This window comes from Rana temporaria, chromosome 1 (genome assembly GCF_905171775.1).
Source record: "Rana temporaria chromosome 1, aRanTem1.1, whole genome shotgun sequence".
NCBI lineage: Eukaryota > Metazoa > Chordata > Amphibia > Anura > Ranidae > Rana > Rana temporaria.
In genome coordinates, this window is record NC_053489.1 from 338,954,597 (window position 1) to 338,973,909 (window position 19,313).

General features: G+C 42.6%; 1 protein-coding gene across 2 annotated transcripts in view; it reads left to right on the plus strand.

The window, feature by feature from the left end:
• ECPAS (Ecm29 proteasome adaptor and scaffold) overlaps positions 1 to 18,894 on the plus strand; it is a 144,728-nt gene extending 125,834 nt beyond the window's left edge. For both annotated transcript variants that reach the window (XM_040361433.1, XM_040361441.1), the window contains 8 exons: positions 6,148 to 6,362; positions 9,391 to 9,434; positions 9,650 to 9,842; positions 11,026 to 11,167; positions 11,590 to 11,695; positions 12,416 to 12,504; positions 16,612 to 16,683; positions 18,567 to 18,894. In XM_040361433.1, the coding sequence (XP_040217367.1) occupies positions 6,148 to 6,362; positions 9,391 to 9,434; positions 9,650 to 9,842; positions 11,026 to 11,167; positions 11,590 to 11,695; positions 12,416 to 12,504; positions 16,612 to 16,683; positions 18,567 to 18,706 (1,001 nt within the window). In that variant the 3' untranslated portion in view covers positions 18,707 to 18,894. The remainder of the gene's footprint in view (positions 1 to 6,147; positions 6,363 to 9,390; positions 9,435 to 9,649; positions 9,843 to 11,025; positions 11,168 to 11,589; positions 11,696 to 12,415; positions 12,505 to 16,611; positions 16,684 to 18,566) is intronic.
• The last annotated feature ends 419 nt before the right edge of the window (positions 18,895 to 19,313 follow it).

A 19,313-nucleotide genomic window follows, 5' to 3' on the forward strand; every position in this document is an offset into this window, starting at 1 on the left:
CAAATGCATGCAGACTAAACCCCTGTTTTTAATGCATACTGTTGGGTTCATTTGTTTGTCTGTGGGCTTGTCAGTAAGTAAGCTTGTTTTTTTCCTTGGATTTATCCTTGGCCTTGTTTATATCTATTGTGACATCATCAGCTTTTAAAGTTTTTGCAGAGGCAAACATTGGAAACTCAAAACTATATTTCTCTTATCGTCCATGGACGGACACAGCTCCTTAAATCTTGACAAGTGGGTTATGTTCCCTGTTTACAGGAGAGGACTAGGCAGAAACATGTTAAATAGTTAAATACATGTTACATTAACAGAGTTGAACAGCCCCGCCCAGGGGGCGGTCCCTCCAGACATAACCCTCCTCACTGCAGCTTGCAGCCTCAGTTTCGTTCTGCCTAGCAAAGGAGAAGGACGTATGGCTCCCTTTGGGCCCAGCGCCCTGAGGAGAAATTTTATTTTATTTTACTTTACTTTTTCTTGAAGAATCTTCTTTCAACTGTTGGCTGAGAGACAGGCTGGATATTATAGATCCTTGTAGTCTACTCAGTCCGACCAGCAAGCGTGGGCACACCTTTGCAAAGAGGCTTGGTCTGCCACGCCATACCTCATGACTCCTGAGGTGGCCGGTGAGCTTTGCTCCGAGGTCCACATATGACTGAGCTGTGGTGTTGCCTCAATCACAGTGGACCGGGCCGACAGCTACCTCCATTGCGGTTGTAGGTCTGTCAGGAATGCGTCAGCGAGTCCTCGCTCGGACGGGTAAGTACAGTCCCTCCTGCTTCGGTGGGTTGGTACAGCTGGGCATTCCTGGGGTTCGGGGGTCCCTTCCCCTTACTTCCCTGCTCCTTTCCCTTGCTGCATTGCTAACATTGCCGCTGTCAGGGGGGAGGGGGCCTTCCTGAGGGGACTGTGTTATCTGGCCTGTGTTTTTTCTTTTTTTGTATTGGGCTTTCCTGTGGTAAAAAGCCCTGTGATGAGCACAGATGTTTATGATTATACTTCAGCAGACGCTGACTGATTGGTGACACCTGTAATGGTTTTGCTTTTTATGCTGTATCTGTGTCTTATCCTTAAATAAAACAGCCCTAGGAGGCTTTTCCTGTTTAAACACAGGTCCCTGCAAAAGTTACCTCACGGTTCTTTTCCTCACAGGCAGCGCTGTGCAGTCTCCTCCTGAGGGAGTCCCCTGGTTACCCCTGGTCAGCGCAGCAAGTGGGTGAGAGGCCCTGAATAGGGCTCTAGGAGCCTTTGTCTATTTGTATGGACAGGTGTGCATATTATAATACACACTATATGTAAATATTGGAGTCAGTATCTGGGTCCTTCCCCACATGCTGGTGGTGGCAGCAGGTGTTAGCACCTGTGATTCCCACAGAGTTTTTATTGTTAGTCCTGGACACAGTTTGTGCCAGGGTGGGGGTGGACTGCGGGCGGGTGGTAAAAGAGTGCCCCCTTCCCCCGCTATCCCCTGGGGAATGCTCTGTTATGGAGCCATGGACTAGGTACCTAGTTAAAAAAAAAAAAAAAAAAAAGGCAGAATAAGGCATTTATGGGTGCGCTTTTTACTGCTGCAAGGGACTCTCCTAAGCTGCATAGTGCAGCTGGGTTTCCGCTGAGGGCTCGGTCTTTTTTGGATCACACAAATCAGACCGCTGTATAGGTTTTTTCCTTCTGTGCCCTTCTTTGATAATTTCTGAGATGCGGAATGAGAAAAGCCACTGAGGGCTTTTGTAGTCCCTCACCGCCGGGCGGGAACCCCTACTTGTATGGATCTGACTGATAGAAGATCCGAAGTACTGACCCGTTCCATGTTTACCATGCTGGGGTCTGGCTTGCGGCCTATTGTGGCCACTACACTGGGGTCTCAGTGGTCGCTGGCGCTATTTTTTGGGAGATTTTTCAATTACATTGAAAACTCCCATTGGCGCCCATTTTGTCGTAGCCACGCTATGGCGCAGCTTACATTGTGCTGGCCTTTTTCCTGTGGCCGCGTTCTGAACGCTCGGCGGCCATCTTGGAGTAGTCCTGACCCCTAGTGCTGTATACAACTCACAGAGTGAGCATTTTGCACCAGACAGTGGAGGAGCACCGACTCTCTCCTGAGGTTATTAGCCTAGCGGACCAGCTGGTCCAGGGCCTCATATAGGTCTGTGATGCTTCATTGAATGCTGCGCCCTTGTTATCCAGGGCGTCTGTTTCAGAATGGTTTTATGCACACGGTGGTGTAGTGCTTAACTCCATTACTTGGCAGCAAAAGAGTCATTGGTTCGAATCTGCACACTGACGCCAATCTGCACACTGACGCCAATCTGCCTGGAGCTTGCATTGTCGCTCCCTGTGTCTGTGTGGGTTTCCTCCGGGTACTCCGGTTTCCTCCAAAGACATGTGTGCATACACCTACATAATATACATACACACTATGTGTGTGTATTATTTAGGGGCAACCCTCCCAGGGCGTCAAAGGCCCAGCTGGGGGACTAATCTGTCCCTGGGTGCATAAGCCGATCACGCCGGCACCCAAATCCTGCCAATGTATATAGCCTTCCCTCCCTGTCTCTAGGTGGGAGGGGCGGCTTGCAGGTTCACAATTCAGTGAAACCTCCCTGCTCTCCGACTAGTGGGTCTGCGAGGTGGTCTCTTCGGAGTACTAGATAGGGTTTCCTCCTATCCACAGAACAAAGTTCTGTCCTTGTGTCTTCCCCTCCCGGCACGTCGGTCTGCCTTGGGCAGTGTGGGATTTGCTAAGCTGCAAGGTAATTTTACCTTTCCTGCAGGACGAGAGTAGCTGCGCTTCATCCGGGGGATGTCCTGACGTCCTCAGACATCAGGGACGCATACATGCATGTCCCGTTTTGCACATGTCACAGTGTTTTTTTCTGTGCTTCGTGATGAGAGAAGGGTCTCTGTCAGCCTGTGGCCCTCCCTTTTGATCTGGCGTCAGCACCATGGGTTTTCAGCTAGGAGCTCGCACTTATTTGAATTTTGTTGGGACAGCGAGGCTTTGCCTCATTGGCTACTTTGACGACTTTCTTCTGAGAGCAGCTTCTGTCTCCGACCTAGTGGATGGGTTATTCCCATTCAGACCCTCCGAAGATTCGGGTGGATGTTAAACGTTTAGGCCAGAAAGTGTAGCTCAGTGGCAGCAAGCCTGCCCTACATGTGTGCGACCCAGGGTTCAAATTATGGGCATGCTAGGTTCCGACTCAGCGTTGGAGTATCTAGTGTTGATCCAGACTCCTCAGTGGCAAAGGTCCTTCTTCCCCTGGAGAAATTGCAGACTCTTCAGTCTGCGGAGAAGGTATTGGCATCACGCAATCGGTCTTCTCTCCGGGCGCCTGCTGGTTCAGGGTCTGTGGGTAGCCTCCTTCAAGGTGGTACTGTATGCCCAGTTCCACACCCTGGTTTTCCAGTGGAACTACTGTCCAGGTGGTAAAAATCTCTTGTCTCTGAAATCATTAGATTCCTGTGCGCCACCTAGTCAGAGTCTCTCTGAGTTGGTGACAGAGATTCCCGACTCTTCGGTCCGGGAAGTTGTTCCTTCCTTCCAGTGGTCGGTGTTTACGACGAATGCCAGCTCACGGGTTGTGAACCTGGAGGTTCACAAAACTGGGGGGTCCAGTCGGCCCTGAGTCGCTGGACTTGCGGGACCTATGACCACACCTCCTTGAATGTGTCTGGTCTCGGTAGCTACCCAGGGTCGGGCCTGGCTAGTGCCTGGTGGAAGACCGCCTGGGAATACCAGGTGCTGTCTACTGTTCATTGTCCTACTATTTTAGGCGATCAGGCTATGCTTCTCCTTGTGGTCGACCAATCTGGTTTCAGCCGGACAACGCCACGGCCGTGGCTTCAGTCTACCATCAGGTATGCCGGCAGGCAGACTACTGGAGTCGCCAGATGCTGGACCAGGGCGACTGGTCTTTGTGCTTGGGGTGTTTCGGCTCCCTTGCAGGAGGTGAACCTCACATGGCATGGATCTCCTGGCAGCTTGTCTCCGCCGCAAGGGTGTCAGTTAGTGGCCAGGTCTAGTGATCTTGTACAGACGCGTCAGTCGCGCTGGTGGCCCTGTGTTGTCTGTATCGGTGATTTTTTGCCATTCCTCCATGGTAGTTGCTTCCTCGGCCGCTCCACAGAGTGGATGCTGAGGAGATCCCGATGATTCTAATCGCTCCAGATTAATCTCGGCGTCCTTGGTACGCTGATATCGGGCGCCTGGTAGCGGAGGCACCCTGGCGATTGCCAGGGCAGGAGGTTCCTGTCTCAAGGTCCCATACTTCCTCCTGTTGTACAGTCACTGACTTGCTTAACATGGTTATTGGAAGCCAGACTTTAGGTGACCAGGGTCTGTCTGACTCGGTCATCTCAACAGGGCACCGTAGTCTTCTTCCGGAGGATCTACCGTCGCACCTCTCTTGGTGCGAAGGGATGGAGTGACGTCCACGGGCGTACTTTCAATGTCCAGGGTCCTGCTGTTTTTAAAGCTTGGATTGGATCTAAAAATTGCTTAAAGCACCGTTTGGGGGCAGATTTCAGCCTTGGCTGTGTTCTTTTAGTGGCCTTTTTGCGGCCCGTTCCCTGGTGGGTCCCCTTTTTTTGTGTGCAAGGGGTTTGTCATATACTTTCCCCTCTTGGCCCATCTCTTCCCCCATGAGTTTTGACTCTGGTGCTCTCGGTTCTTCAGGAACCTTCCTTTTGGAAACATCAGAGAGATTTTCTCTTGACACTATCTCAGAAGGTGGCCCCTTTAGTGGCCTTTACCTCTGTTAGAGGGGTTTCTGAGTTGGCGGTCTTGTCTTGCAAGCCGCCATGCTTGATCCCCCATAAGGATTAGGTGATGGTGCGCCCGCGACCTTCCCTTCTTCCGAAGGAGGTTTCGGCCTTTCATACTTTAGGCGTGGTACGCGCTTTGCGGGTATACCAGCCTACTACGGCTCCATTTCGGAGCTTCTGACTCTCTTTTGTGTCGGTGTCTGGTCCACAAAAGGGCCTGGCGGTCTCGTCGACCACCATTTCTCGGTGGATCGGGCAGGCCGTCATACAGGCCTATGCTCCTAAGGGCGGGCCCCCCTTTCCGGTCACGGCACTTTCGACCAGGGCAATTGGTGCTTCCTGGGTTTTTTTTTTTTTTTTTTTTTTCGACATCATGCGTCGGTCTCACAGGTGTGCGAGGCGGCGATTTGCTCGTCCGTTCACGCTTTTTCCAGAACTTACATGGTTGCTGTGAGTGCATCTTATGATGTTTTTTTCAGCCGCTAGTTTTTGCCGGCGGCTGTTTAAAGTTGCACCTCCTCCGTTGAGGAGCTCTGCTTGTTTTGGGGTGAAGTTAAAATTGTTTTTACTGATATATTTCCCACCCCTCGTTTTTTGACACTGCTTGGGGACGTCCCACTTGTCAAGATTTAAGGAGCTGTGTCCGTCCATGGACGATAAGAGAAAATAGGATTTTTTGTACTCACCGTAAAATCCTTTTCTCTGAAGTCCATGGACGGACACAGCTCCCACCCCTCCTTTTTAGGTTTGTACTGCTTGTTACGAACTGAGGCTGCAAGCTGCAGTGAGGAGGGTTATGTCTGGAGGGACCGCCCCCTGGGCGGGGCTGTTCAACTCTGTTAATGTAACATGTATTTAACTATTTAACATGTTTCTGCCTAGTCCTCTCCTGTAAACAGGGAACATAACCCACTTGTCAAGATTTAAGGAGCTGTGTCCGTCCATGGACTTCAGAGAAAAGGATTTTACGGTGAGTACAAAAAATCCTATTTTTTCAAGATCCCTTTCCCTACCCCCAAAAGTATGGAAAGATATTTGGAAATCAACATGGCAACATTGTTTTCCTGTAAAATTAAATCATTGTTTGCATGTTTAGCGGGATAACAGAAGAGTACAGAGAAGAAGTTACCAATCAAACAAAATTTAAAGTCACAGAATTTATGATGTTCAATGGGCATACAAAGTAAATGTAAAATTATAAAAATAGAATAGTTCTTTAAAGCTACAGATTCCACTTATGTAGTGCATATCAGCATAATAAAATATTTTCATGATAACGTCTTAATATAACATAGGACTTGCTTGGAAAAAGTCTGCAATGTCGCCCCTTTTTGACATTATTCATCTAGCAGTTGGCTAACTTTTGTTTTGTGATGCTTACAGGAAGTATCGGTGGTGGTATTCGTTTGTACATGAAGGAGCTAATTGACATTACTCAGAAAGCCTTGCAGTCTCCATCTTGGAAGATGAAAGCACAGGGTGCTGCTGCCATTGCTTCCATAGCCAAACAACAAACTGGTTCCTTGGTTCCTCCACACTTGGGAATGGTTCTCAACACGCTTCTGCAGGGTCTGCCAGGAAGGACGTGGGCTGGCAAGGTCTGAATCTATCTTTCTAATGGTTTGTTTTTTATGTATTGCAATGTCTCTGAAGACATAAGTTCACTCCCACTGCTCAGCCTACTTATCAGTTTGACCACTGGGCTCCTTTAAAATCCCCACTGTCTGCCAGCTTCTACCATGGAAGGGGTTAATGCTGAAGATGTGCTGACTTCATCTGCTGCTTTCAAAGAACCATGTGGAACTCCAATCAGTCTGTTCCTACTGCCCCTATAGTGACTTTGATCACCCCAGATGTAGTACTGCACTTTTCTCTGCAGTCTGTTGTTAATCTGCCACAGTCGTGCTATTGGTCCCAGTGACCATTTGTCCCTGAAGGACCAGGCCTATTTGTTCACAAGTAAAAATCTGTATTTTTGCTAGAAAATCACTTAGAACCCCCAAACATTATATAGCAGAGGCCCTAGAGAATAAAATGTCGGACATTGGAATTGTATGTTGTGCAGTGTTTTCACAGGAAAAAATTTGCTTTTAATGAATAAAAAAAAAAACACAATATATAATCCATTTTGTTTGTAAAATATGAAATTTGATGTTACACCAAGTAAATAGATACCCAACCTGTCGTGCTTTAAAATTGCTCAGGCTTGTGGAATGGTACTTAAAATTATCTATAGGCGACGCTTTAAAAAAATTCCTTCCCTTTTTTATATTTATTTTTTTGCTTTAAAAATGTTAGTTTACAGAGGAGGTCCAGTGCTAGAATTTTTTTTTTTTTCCTCAATAAATTTTTATTAGTATTTCAATTTTCATACATAAGCAAGTCATTTGTTTTTGTTTTTTTTTGTTTTTTCACGTAAGCAGTATCAACAATGAATAAACAGTACCGTATGACACAAGAAAAAATACGGGATGCACCAAATATTTAACTGTATTGCTAGAATTATTGCTGTTGCTCTATGTGGGCACGACCTACCTATGCGCTCACCACTGCACGAGAGGATGGGGGGCGCATTTAAAAAAAAAAATATTACATTTTTGTTATTTTTACACTATCCCTTTTTTAAAAAATTTTTATTGCTTTTTTTTTTATTCTTCTCACAAGCAATGTAAACATCCCTTGTAATAGAATTAAGGCCCACACATCTCTCCTCTACAATGGAACGCATCAGATACAAAAAAAAAAAAAAACATTGATCTAATTCTTTAACATCGGCCGTAAACCATAAGCGATGTCTGGGCCTCCTAGGCCAGGCCATAGAGATGAGCGGAGGCCATCTTTATTCAGCTCATCTCTATGGCCAACCGCCGGATCGGTTCTCGGGCTTGCAGATGAGCCAAGTAAGCCTGAAAGTAACTGCAGAGCGGCGGGATGGGTCAACCCCTCCTGACGCTTCTAAAAGTGATCCAGCGGCTAATCGGCCACTGGATCACTTTTATAAGAGTGGCGGCTGCAGAATATTTTGCTACCAGGGTTATGGCATCTAGCTGCAGCCATACCCTCGGTATTCTACTTCTAAGTAATGATGTAAATCTCAATGTAGGCAGTCGGCAAGTGGTTAAAGTGGAACTTTACTCTCTCAATCAACATTGACTATTTTTAATCTTTATGCTGCTAGAATTAGTAAATGGATAGGAAAGTGTATCTCATTTACTTGTTTTATACTTTTTCTTAAATTTCCTTGGTTGCTTCCTGGTTTCCAGGCCTAGGCAAATTATGTCACACTTCCCAGGAGTCTCAAGGGGGGGCTTTCCTCAGCTAAGCATAGCCTCCTGCCTGCATGCCTTTGCTAAGGGCAGGTTGATTCCAGGAAGTAAATGCTACATGAATCAACTGCCCTTACTCAAGATTGCCATATCCAGAAATGCTAGGGAGTGGTTTTCAAAATGATTTCTCAGCAGAATAAAGCATGGAGACATGGTTGGATGGGCATGTTTTCTTTGAATATTAAAAAATAAGTTAAATAGCCATTTTGGATTGTGGTGCTCAGATGCAGTGTAGTTCTTGCTTGGCTTCCAATCCAGCCACAGTCTGACAAAACCTCAGACAAAACTACTTCTGCATTAAGGTGCATCCTGTGAAAACAAGAGAAAAGACAAGCGCACAATATTTATTAATGATTAAAAACACACTCTCAAAAGTGGAGCTTGTGCAGAGTAGTAAAAGTCCAAGCTGCTGCCTCTGGAGCCGCTGTGAAATTCCCCTGCTTTAGCTGTGAGCAGGGGGGAGAAGAGCACAGGCAGTAGGGAGCTGCTGCTGCAGAGAGACAACCTGACCAGGAATGGAAGCTGGAGCCAGGATGGAAAGCATGCCTGACACTGCTTGGTATTATATATATATATGGTCCCAAAAAAGATAAATTATATGCAATTACTATAAATTTCGTATTCAATACAACGGAAGACACATATACCTACACACACACACATTTTATTTTTATATATATCAATAGTACAAAAATAAATTGTAAAAAAAATTATTAAAAAAATATAATTGTAAAAATGTATAAAAATAAAAAAAATCCACTGGTCCTTTTGGAAAAACAAATAAATATTAAATTGTGAAATAAAAACATTACCTGACACCATCCTGCACGTACAACCCACCACTGTACACTCCATTCCTGTGATTTGCACCGCATTGCTGTTCAGATCACATGCAATGTGTGCGATGCGATTTCAGCCATATGACACCCCCCAGCAGTTTGCATATGGCAGTGTGAACTGCTGTGCGAGTCGGGTGCGATGTGGGAACCCGCAGTGGATTTGCAGGGTTCCTGAATTGCACCAGTGTGAACCGAGCCTTGGTGGGAGCAGTCAGGTGACATTTGTAGGCTTTATGCTTTGAGGCTGGAGGGGAGAGGGATGTGAATTGTGAACTTTTTTTTTTGTGAACTCCAGGCTAGTGCAGAGATATGTAAATAACCTGTGAGTCGAAGCAAGGGGGCGGAAAGGACTTCGATTTTTGTCTGCAAGTCTTTTTATTTTAATATTTTAATCTGTTTCAGTTGTGTTTTGTGTCTGTATTTTTAGAATACTTCAGACTTTATTGTGTTCTATTTTACAGGAAGAACTTCTAAAAGCTATTGGAACTGTGGTTTCCAGTTGTAGGTAAGCACTGTTTACTAAAAAAAAACTTGCTGCTATGTTATATTGCCTGCTGCAAAGTCTTTCTCTGGAAACAGCATAGATGAATATAAAGTAAATTTGTCATAAATGTGCAGGCTGCCATTGCGGCCCATAAAGAAAATGCTAAACGTTTTGTCATTTGTTTTGCTATGCTAAATTAAAATTGGGTTGTTTGTTTTCTCTCTTGCCCTCCATAGCAAACAGTTGAAGGAAGGTGCTAATGAACAGCCCACTATAGATGATATAATTCAGGCTGTACTAAAAGAATGTCGGAAAGAAAATGTCAAGTACAAGATAGTTGCTCTCAAGTGTGCTGCTGATGTACTTGAATCTACTAAGGAGGATCGCTTCCAGGAGATGACAGATATCCTCTTTCCCTTGATAAAAAAGGTATGTTTACTTGTATACCTACACATAGTTACATAGTTCATCTGGTTAAAAAAGACACAAGTCCATCCAGTTCAACCAACAAAAAAAAAAAAACATGTATGGGTTATTCACAGTGCAGTGTGTTATTGTAATAGATTAAATATTTAATATCAAACTGTTGGTTAAAGTGGTTCTAAAGGCTAAAGTATTTTTTAAACTTCGTGCATGAAGTTAAAAAAAATGTGTGCAGCCACAACCCCCCCCCCCCCCCCCCCCAATACTTACCTGAGCCCCATCATGTTCCAGCAATGTACACCAGAGCGTTGTCTACCTACTCATGACTCCTTCTGCTGTCAATCGCAGCCAGTGAGCCAATGAGAAGGGGGGGGGGAGCAAGGTGTGGCTCTGTGTCTGAATGGACATGCAGATCAGTGACTCGGGAGTAGGGTTGCCACCTCATCCCTTTAAAACAGAACACATATGAATTACACAGGTTCTGTGGCTGATTTAATGCAGGTAAGGCACCAAATGAGTCTAATTGCCACCTTAATTAGCCACAGAACCTGTGTAATTCATATGTGTTCTGTTTTAAAGGGATGAGGTGGCAACCCTACTCGGGAGTGATCCTGTTTGCTCTGGGGGCAGGAGGGACCCGAAAAGAGGAGGATCAGGGCTGCTCTGTGCAAAACCACTGCACAGAGCAGGTGAGTATAACAGTCAGCCTGCCCAATAATGGTTTGAATCTCGGCTGGTTCTTGCCTTGGTCATTGCAGTGTATTGCCTCATGTGTGCGCTTTCATTCTTTGGCTTGTCAGTTGTAGATCATATACTTCTCCTTTGTTTACGTCATCAGGAGATAACATCTTGTACCAATCATGATACAAAAAGAATAGACAAGACATTTGCCAAAATAGGGAGGCTTTTGCCACACCATACAGTGGCAGATTTATAAACTGTCTTCTAAAGCAGATTTTGGCTGCTGTGAAAAAGTATAGCTAAAACGTAAATATTGTGTTTTTCTGTACTTATGTTGGTGGTTTTGTACTACTAATAGTAATGGGTCTTATTGGCAAGACCAGTGAATCAAACACACACAGGTGAAATTAACAGTCTTGGTTTAATGCACCGTTTTCTTTATGAAGACCAATGTTCATGTTGGATAAAATGTTAACTCATTGTTATATATTATATTGTTTTGATATAGACTTCACTAGAAACTGTGGGAGCGCGGTCAGTAAAAGAGGAAGACGATGTGGATGAGAAAGCAAGAGAGTTGCAGACAGAGTCCCTATTGTGTGCCTTCTCAACTCTAGGCAAGGCTTGGCCCAGGAACCCTGCTACTCAGTGTAAGGCCTTTTTCTTTATACCAGCAGCTTTGCACATTTGGGAGCCAAAGCAATTTTGTGTCTAATTAAGGGAAGGCATCATATTGCAACTTGTACGAAGACAGAAATATAAAATCAAACTTCATGCAAAACTTGAGGTTTTTGTAGATGTGTTTCAGAAACTGTAGTGGCTAGAGATCCCAACTCTGTCCTATGGATTACTGATGGTATTTTGCTGCCTTGCCTGATTTGAACTATAGGATAAATGGTAATTTCATCTACCACAGTGTAACACCCTAGTAGTGTCTTCAGGGGGCACAGACTATCATGGGAACATCTGGCACTAAAAATATTTTGAAGGATAGAAACAGCCAACAGACAATTTAGTTCAGAAATGCCTAAAAGTAAGTGAACAATGTGTTACCTGTTTTTCATTTTAATAGGCTGCTATCGGTTCGAAGTGTGCAAGCTAATGTGTGAAAGACTAAAACTGAGCACATGGAAGGTCCAGCATGCTGTGCTTCAGTCTATGACTGCCTACTTTCAGGGGTAAGTTTGACTGCAGTATGAATAACACACCCAATATTAATTATAGCTGTCTTGGTCTCTGTGCTGTGGCTCACACAGTTTACATAAATACATTTATTTACATACAGTTACATAAATAGAACTACACCCAAAGGAAGTAGGCAATTCCTCTCTGGCTGCTTTACTGCTGTAGGAAAATTCCCCCCCTACCCATGATAATGAGCTAACATCCTATTGCATTGCTGTAAACTGAATCTTCTGGTTCCCCTGTCACCTGCATTATGGTGAAGTCCTAGCATTCAAATTAGGACTGGGAGCATCGTGCCACCTTTCTAAATACATATACAGCAGTAGAAACCTGGCAGGATTTAAACCCATCTCCATTTTTATTCTCTATGCCTGTTAGCCACTGGGTCATTTCCTGCTGCTAAAAACAATGCTGGCATGCAAAAGAAGGGTTGGGGCTGCTACTGGGGTCTCTACTACTCTACTTCCCCATGGAGTAGCTGTTCTACCAGATGTGTTGTGGTTTAATGAAAAGCTGTAAGCAGCTGTTGCCACAATTTGCTGTTTTAAATATCTCAAACCTACACTTACATGAATAGCATAGTTATTCAAAGATTTGTCTATGCCGTATTACATGAGGAAAAATATTACATACATTTGTTTTCAAAGTGGTTTACTTGGCATGTGACATGTATTGATGAAAATGTTGCATGCTTTTTTCTTCCTTTTTAATAGGTTATTGATTTTAGAAAAGGAGCACTCAGACATTGTGGCCCTTACAGAAATCCTCTCAGAAGCCTGTCCAGCGATAGCACATTCACTAGGTATAGCCAGTTACCTCTCATTGCATCTTTATTATGTGTGCAGTTGTCTATTGTCCTTTTCAGCACTTAATGTTGTCCATTTGGCTGTTTTCTTACTTTGCTGTTAATATTACCATTGGCCTTGAGGTTGAGAAATCACAGCTTAGTGGTGGTTGCCCAATCTTAAGTCGAACGATAGTGACAGTCTTTGAATTCACACATGGTTATCAAAAGGTTTCCATATTCTAAAACCTTTCTAATGACCAATGTTCAGCTGATACTTTTTTTAGGGAAAGGGTACCACATGTAGTATCCCATGAGTTAAAGGTTGCTGTATCTACAGTTAGGTCCTTCTATATTGGGACAGTGGTATGATTTTCATACTTTTGGCTCTGTATGGCATCAGAATTAAATTAAAACAAAACAATCCAAATGAATTTGACGTGCAGACTTTCAGCTTTAATTCAAGAGGTTGAACATAAATATTAAGTACAAATTTTAGGAACTGCAAACATTTTTATACACAGTCCCCATTTTCAGGGGCTCAAATGTAATTGATCAAATGAATATATTCATGTTCATTTTTTTTTTTTTTATGTTGCAAATCCTTTACTGGCAATGAATGTGAATGCCTGAAGTCTGAAACCCGTAGACATGCCCACCCATAGATGCTTTACCAGGCTCTAACTGCAGCTATCTTCAGTTGTTCTTTGTGGGTCTTTCTGCCTTTAGTTTTGCCTTCAGCAAGTGAAATGCATGCTCAATTGGGTTGAGATCAGGTGATTGACTTGGTCATTGCAGAATATTCCACTTCTTTTCCTTCAAAAGCTCCTGGGTTGCTTTTGCAGTGTGTTTTGGATCATTGTCTATCTGTACTGTGAAGCTCCATCCAATCAACTTTACTGCATTTGGCTGAATCTGGGCTGACAGTATATCCGGCTTTTCTATTCTTCAGGCTTATGAATGGTTTGCACGTTGTGGTGAACCCTCTGTATTTGCTCTCGAGAAGTCTTCTCTTGATTGTAGACTTTGACAATGATACGACTACCTCCTGGAGAGTGTCCTTCACTTGTCTGGATGCTGTGAATGGGGTTTTTCTTTACCATAGAAAGAATCTTGTGATCATCCACTACTGTTGTCTTCCGTGGATGTCCAGGTCCTTTTTTGTGTTGCTGAGCTCACCAGTACATTGTTCTTTCCTCCAAATGTACCAAACTGTTGATTTGGCCACTCCTAATGTTGCTGCTATCTCTCAATGGCCTATTTCACTTGCATGGACAGCTCCTTTGAACGCATGATGTAGGTTCACAGCAATAGATTCCAAATGCAAATACAACTCCAGACTTTTTACCTGCTTAACTGATGAAGACATGACAGAGGAGTAGCCCACACCTGGCCATGAAACTGCTTTTGATTCAATTGTCCAATTACTTTTGGTCCCTTAAAAAAAAGGGTGATGGCTATTAAGAGCTGTAATTCCTAAACCGTTTCTTGATTTGGATTTACATACCCTCAAATCAAATCTGAGTGAGCACTTTCAGGCCATATCCATTGAATAACTGTAGCTTGAATATATTTTGGTAAATACCTGGGAAAAAAAAAATTGTGCCTGTGTCCAAATATTAATATGGACCTAACTGTATATTGTGCATGGAGTACACCTCAATAATAGGTGGATCTCATTGTCACAAGACGTGCCAGATTGTGGTTGCCATAAAGCTTTGTCCATATTGACAGATTAGAACATTTTCTACTGCAGCCCTGGCCCAGACGGGCTGACGACACTCTACTAGAAGAAGTTAAAAGATATCTTGATCCCCAAGATGTGCTCCTATATGAATGGGATAGGAACAAAATGGGAGATGTGGAGGGAGTCACTGGAGGCTGCAATTACCATCATTCCAAAGGAAGGAAAAGATGCCTCAATGTGTTCAAATTATAGAACCTGTCTGACACATAAGTGCATCCATGGGAAGGCTCCGCAATATCTTTGCGACAAGATAGAACCCCACAATTCCAATCGCGTTCTGCGGTCCACCGACCAAAATCTGGTCAAGGTACCCAAAACCAAATACAAGTCCAAAGGAGAAAGAAGGTTTGCTTTCCAGGGTCCTAGACTATGGAACGCTTTACCAACCAGCATTCGGTTGGAGGAAAACCACCTGACTTTCAGAAGACAGATTAAAACTTGACTGACAACACAAAGCTATTTACAAAGGTATTGGCAGTGAGGATGAAAACGGTAATGAACAACCTGGTACATACAGACCAGGTAGGTTTCATTCTAGGAAGAAAAAGTAGGGATAATGCAATTAGAACTCTCCTTGTGGTTCAAAAAAGAAAAAAAGTAAATCCCCAGGCATGCTGCTGTCAATTGACGCAGAGAAAGCGTTTGACAGAGTAGACTGAGGATTTATGCAGAACACATTGGAGGCATTTGGAGTAGGCCCTAAGATCCACTGGATAAAAACACTATACAATCATCCTACAGCGAGGGTAAGGGTAAATGGGTCAGTTTTTGGGCTCTTCGAGATGTACAATGACCCCAGACAGGGGTGTCCCCTGTCATTTTTCGTACTGTCATTAGAACCGCTGTTGGCGGGGACTAGAGAGAACCCAGACATCACAGGGATTAAGATAGGGGACGAGGAACACAAACTCGCGGCATATGCCGACGATATTTAGTTTAACATGTCTAGCCCCAGGATAACCCTCCCCAACTTAATGAAATGCCTAAAAACATATGGCGACATATCAAATTTTAAAATGAACCCAACAAAATCAGAAATATTAAATGTAAAAGTGAGGAAACGGGAGAAGCAGATATATCAACATGAGTTCCCCTTCATTTGGAGGGTTACGGAGCTAAAATACTTAGGAGTAAAAATAACGAAAAACATTTTGTAACGTGATGTAATGCTGACAAGTGTATCACGGCTCTGATAGATTTATTTTTTTAATAACATATAAAATTCAAATAAAGAAATTGGAAAAAAATAATCTATTGCAGCCTTACCCTGGCTGAACAGTGTTTGGTTTTAAACTTGGAAGTGACATTTTACTTCTAAATTTTTATGTTTGCCTAAATTTGTCAGCAGATATTATTTACGTTTATGTCCATTTTGGTTTCAGGACACTATTTCCAATCCTAGTGAGGGAAAATATATAATACATCCTGAAAATTTAAAAATTGTTAAGAAACCCGTAGTCTCTGACTACATTAAGGTGTTGTAAGGAAACCACATTTGAAAAATTAAGCAGATTCTAAATCCAAAAAAGAACAAATAAACTGAAGCGCTAAATGTGAAACAAAAGTGTGATAAAAAAGAAGTGGGCTAAGGGGATCAGGTAAAATGGTAAAAGTCCAAAAACTATTAAACCAGCCTTATGTAATAAAGTCCTGAGATACCAACCAAGGGAATTAGGAAGCCACTTCAGTGTGAATCATGGATCTTGCTTCTCCCCTCCCCCTGTCTAAGGTGTCTAGGATATGATGATTCTTTTTCATTGCTGTATTTGGACATTTAGAAGATCTTCATTTTACCTACAGATACACCTTCTTATAGGCTTGGCTGTAGGTAAAAATTACCAAACGGGGTTTACAGCCACTTTAAATACCACCAAATAATGGCTCCATCTGTCTCAAACAATTTAGAAGATAAAAAAAATATATAAAAATTACATTAGGTACAGTGTTGCATGGCTGAGTAATTGTCATTCAAAGTGTGATGGTGCTGAAAGCTGAAAAAATAGCCTGGGCAGGAAGGGGGAAGAAAGTGTCTTGTCTTGAGGAGGTTAAATAAGGCCCCTAGTCTGAACAAAAAATATATTCTATATACACTAATAGCAGAACCATTCACATCTCTATTTTTTTTTTTTGTTTTGTTAAATATGTTCCCATGTATGTTCCCATTATAGCAGCTGAAGTTGGAGGCCAGTTATATATTTTTCCTTAGTAATTTTTTTCTGTCGTCCTGTGATCACATTAGGGTTATCTGGTCCATTTAGATGTAAATAGTGCTTTATTTCTTCTCTGCGTTTTTTGTTTCATATTTTATATCGGAAAATGTATGTAGATAATTTATAATGTTTTATCAAGCATCAATGTTTTTCTTTTACTTTTGTTAGAAAATAAGAATTATTCATCCGTAAGAACAGAAGCCCTCTCTGTATTGGAACTACTAATAAAGAAACTTGAAGGTGAGTAAGATGTATTTGTAATTATTGTCAGAAAATCAATGTAACAGAGTTGTAATGTGCTGTGCTAAAACGCAGCATATTGCATTCTCTTCCAGCGCACACCAATGTGAAGTGGCACCTTTGAAAAGCAGACTATTTGCATTGTCCATGTGTTGGGACTGCAGTATTTAGGTGGTGTGCACAAACCTATAAAAAGTATTTAAAGCAGACCTTCGCTGTAGTTTAGAAGTGAAAAAAATTACAAAAGAAAGACAGGAATGTTTTCCGACATTTGCGTCGGCAGAATGGCACGGGCAGGCAAAGCAACGTATATACACGTTGCTTTGAACCTGCCCCCTAGCGGTCTTCGTGACTGTGCCCGCGGGACCCGATGTCCGCCGGTGTCCTGCGACCGGGTCACGGAGCGGCAGAACGGGGGGATTGTAAACAAGGCGTCTCCCTGTTCTGCCTGGTGACACAGCACTGATCGTCTGCTTCCTCTCATGGGAAGCAGCGATCAGTGATGTGTCACAGCAAGCCACGCCCCCTAACAGTTAGCATTACTGCCTAGGACACACTTAACCCCTTCTCCCCCCTTACTGGTTAACCCCTTCCCTGCCACTCACATTTATACAGTAATCAGTGCGTTTTTATAGCACTGATAGCTGTAAAATTGTGAATGGCCCCAAAATAGCGTCAAAAGTGTTCGCCATAATGTCGCAGTCACGATTAAAAATCACAGATCGCCACCATAAGTAAAAAAGAAATGCCATAAATCTACCCCCTAATTTGTAGATGCTATAACTTTTGCACAAACCAATCAATTTATGACTATTGTGATTATTTTTTATTTTACCAAAAACGTAGAAGAATATGTATCGGCCTAAACTGAGGGAAAAAAAATAGCTTTTTAAAAAAAAAAAAAAATTGGGGATATTTATTATAGCAAAAAGTACAAAATATAGCGCTTTTTTTTTTATTTTGAGAAACAAAAAAAAAAAGCGTTTTTTTTTTTGTTTTTTTTTAAATTGTCGCTCTATTTTTGTTTATAACGCAAAAAATAGAACCCGCAGAGGTGATCAAATGCCACGAAAAGAAATCTCTATTTGTGGGGAAAAAAGGATGTCAAATTTGTTTGAGAGCCACGTCGCAGGACTGCGCAATTGTCCGTTAAAGCGACACAGTGCCGAATCACAAAAAGTGGCCCGGTCATTTGGCAGCCAAATGGTCCGGGGCTGAAGTGGTTAAAGAATGAGGTGATGGCCAAGCCCAAATATTGAGTTGTAATTATGGCAGATCCGTAATGTGAGTATGTCGCTGTCATGCTTTGAGATCCCCAGCCTAAGGTCTCCAGTGTCTCTTCCAGGTCCTAAAGGCTGGCCTCCTGGAGACATAGACTTGCGTTGAAGCTTTCTGAGTCAGTCAAAAGATTTATGTTTCTATGGTAGTGCAGGAGCTGCTTGCTGTAGCGATACATTATGGTAGCCAATCCCAATCATGATACTCACTGGGTGTTTGCATTCTAGTCATCATAACCAGCACTTTGGCCTATAATTCGGATCAGTATACTCCAAAAGCCAGTAGGAGGGGGTAGGCCAGGACTTGATGTCATCCAAAAACATTGAAATTAGCATGTTGGAGTGCCCAAAGTACCTGTAAATGCCCAAATTTGATGAAGCCAGTTAAAAATCTGCATGTTATCCATGTTGTCTAATCTTGTTCATGTTTTAGACTAAGATTTGTGTATTTGAAATCCATGGTTCTTACCCTACCAAAAGTGTGGTGCTATTCAAACAAAATCTTTTCAATCCATTTAAATTAATATTTATATGTACAACTTCTCTTGCTAACGTGGCTTTCTTTTTTTATTTTATTTAGTAAACTCTCTTAATTTTGTTTTCCAGATTCAAAACAGTGGGAAAGTCTTACAGTAGAAAACAGACACTTGTTAATTATTTCTTTATCTACAATGGAACAGGATAGCAGGCCTGATCTGAAAGACAAAGGATTATTACTAAAGAAACGAATAGAGAGCTTAAACTAAAATCATTTGTCTACATTACTGTGCAATTCATGTGCTGTGGATTTTGAATTCTGTTCTTTCCAAGTTTGCATATGTTCTATAGCATGCATCATTCCATGCCTACAATAAATGTCCATGAATTATTTTCTTGTACATTTTTCTAATCTTCATCTATAACTGTTTATAAATTGCCGAAGGCCTATCTACAATGTGTTTCTTGAGTGTTCTGTGCAGGAAATGTGCACTGATTTTCATTTACTTATGACATCACATCACATTTGGGAAAATTATAGTTGTGAAATTGTATATTTAGTCCAAGCCTTTTAGTTTTGAATAAAGTAGGGAAGGGTTTAAACCCCTGGCAGTTTACCATTTGTTTCCCTTCACTACCTGTGCTAGATAATCCACAGGAAATTGGAGTAAATCTGCCAAAGCAAAAGGCCCTTTACCCTCTTTGAAATTTGGCCCCAGAACAGGTGTTCGCATGAGATAATTTCCCTTGCCTCTTGTTCTAGAGAAAACTAGAAATTTTGGATTTCGTCTCACTTTAATTGTAGAAAACAATAGTCACAAGTACAAGCGGAGGGGTGAATCTCCGCAGTGGGAACACAGGCTGTAAAAAAAACTT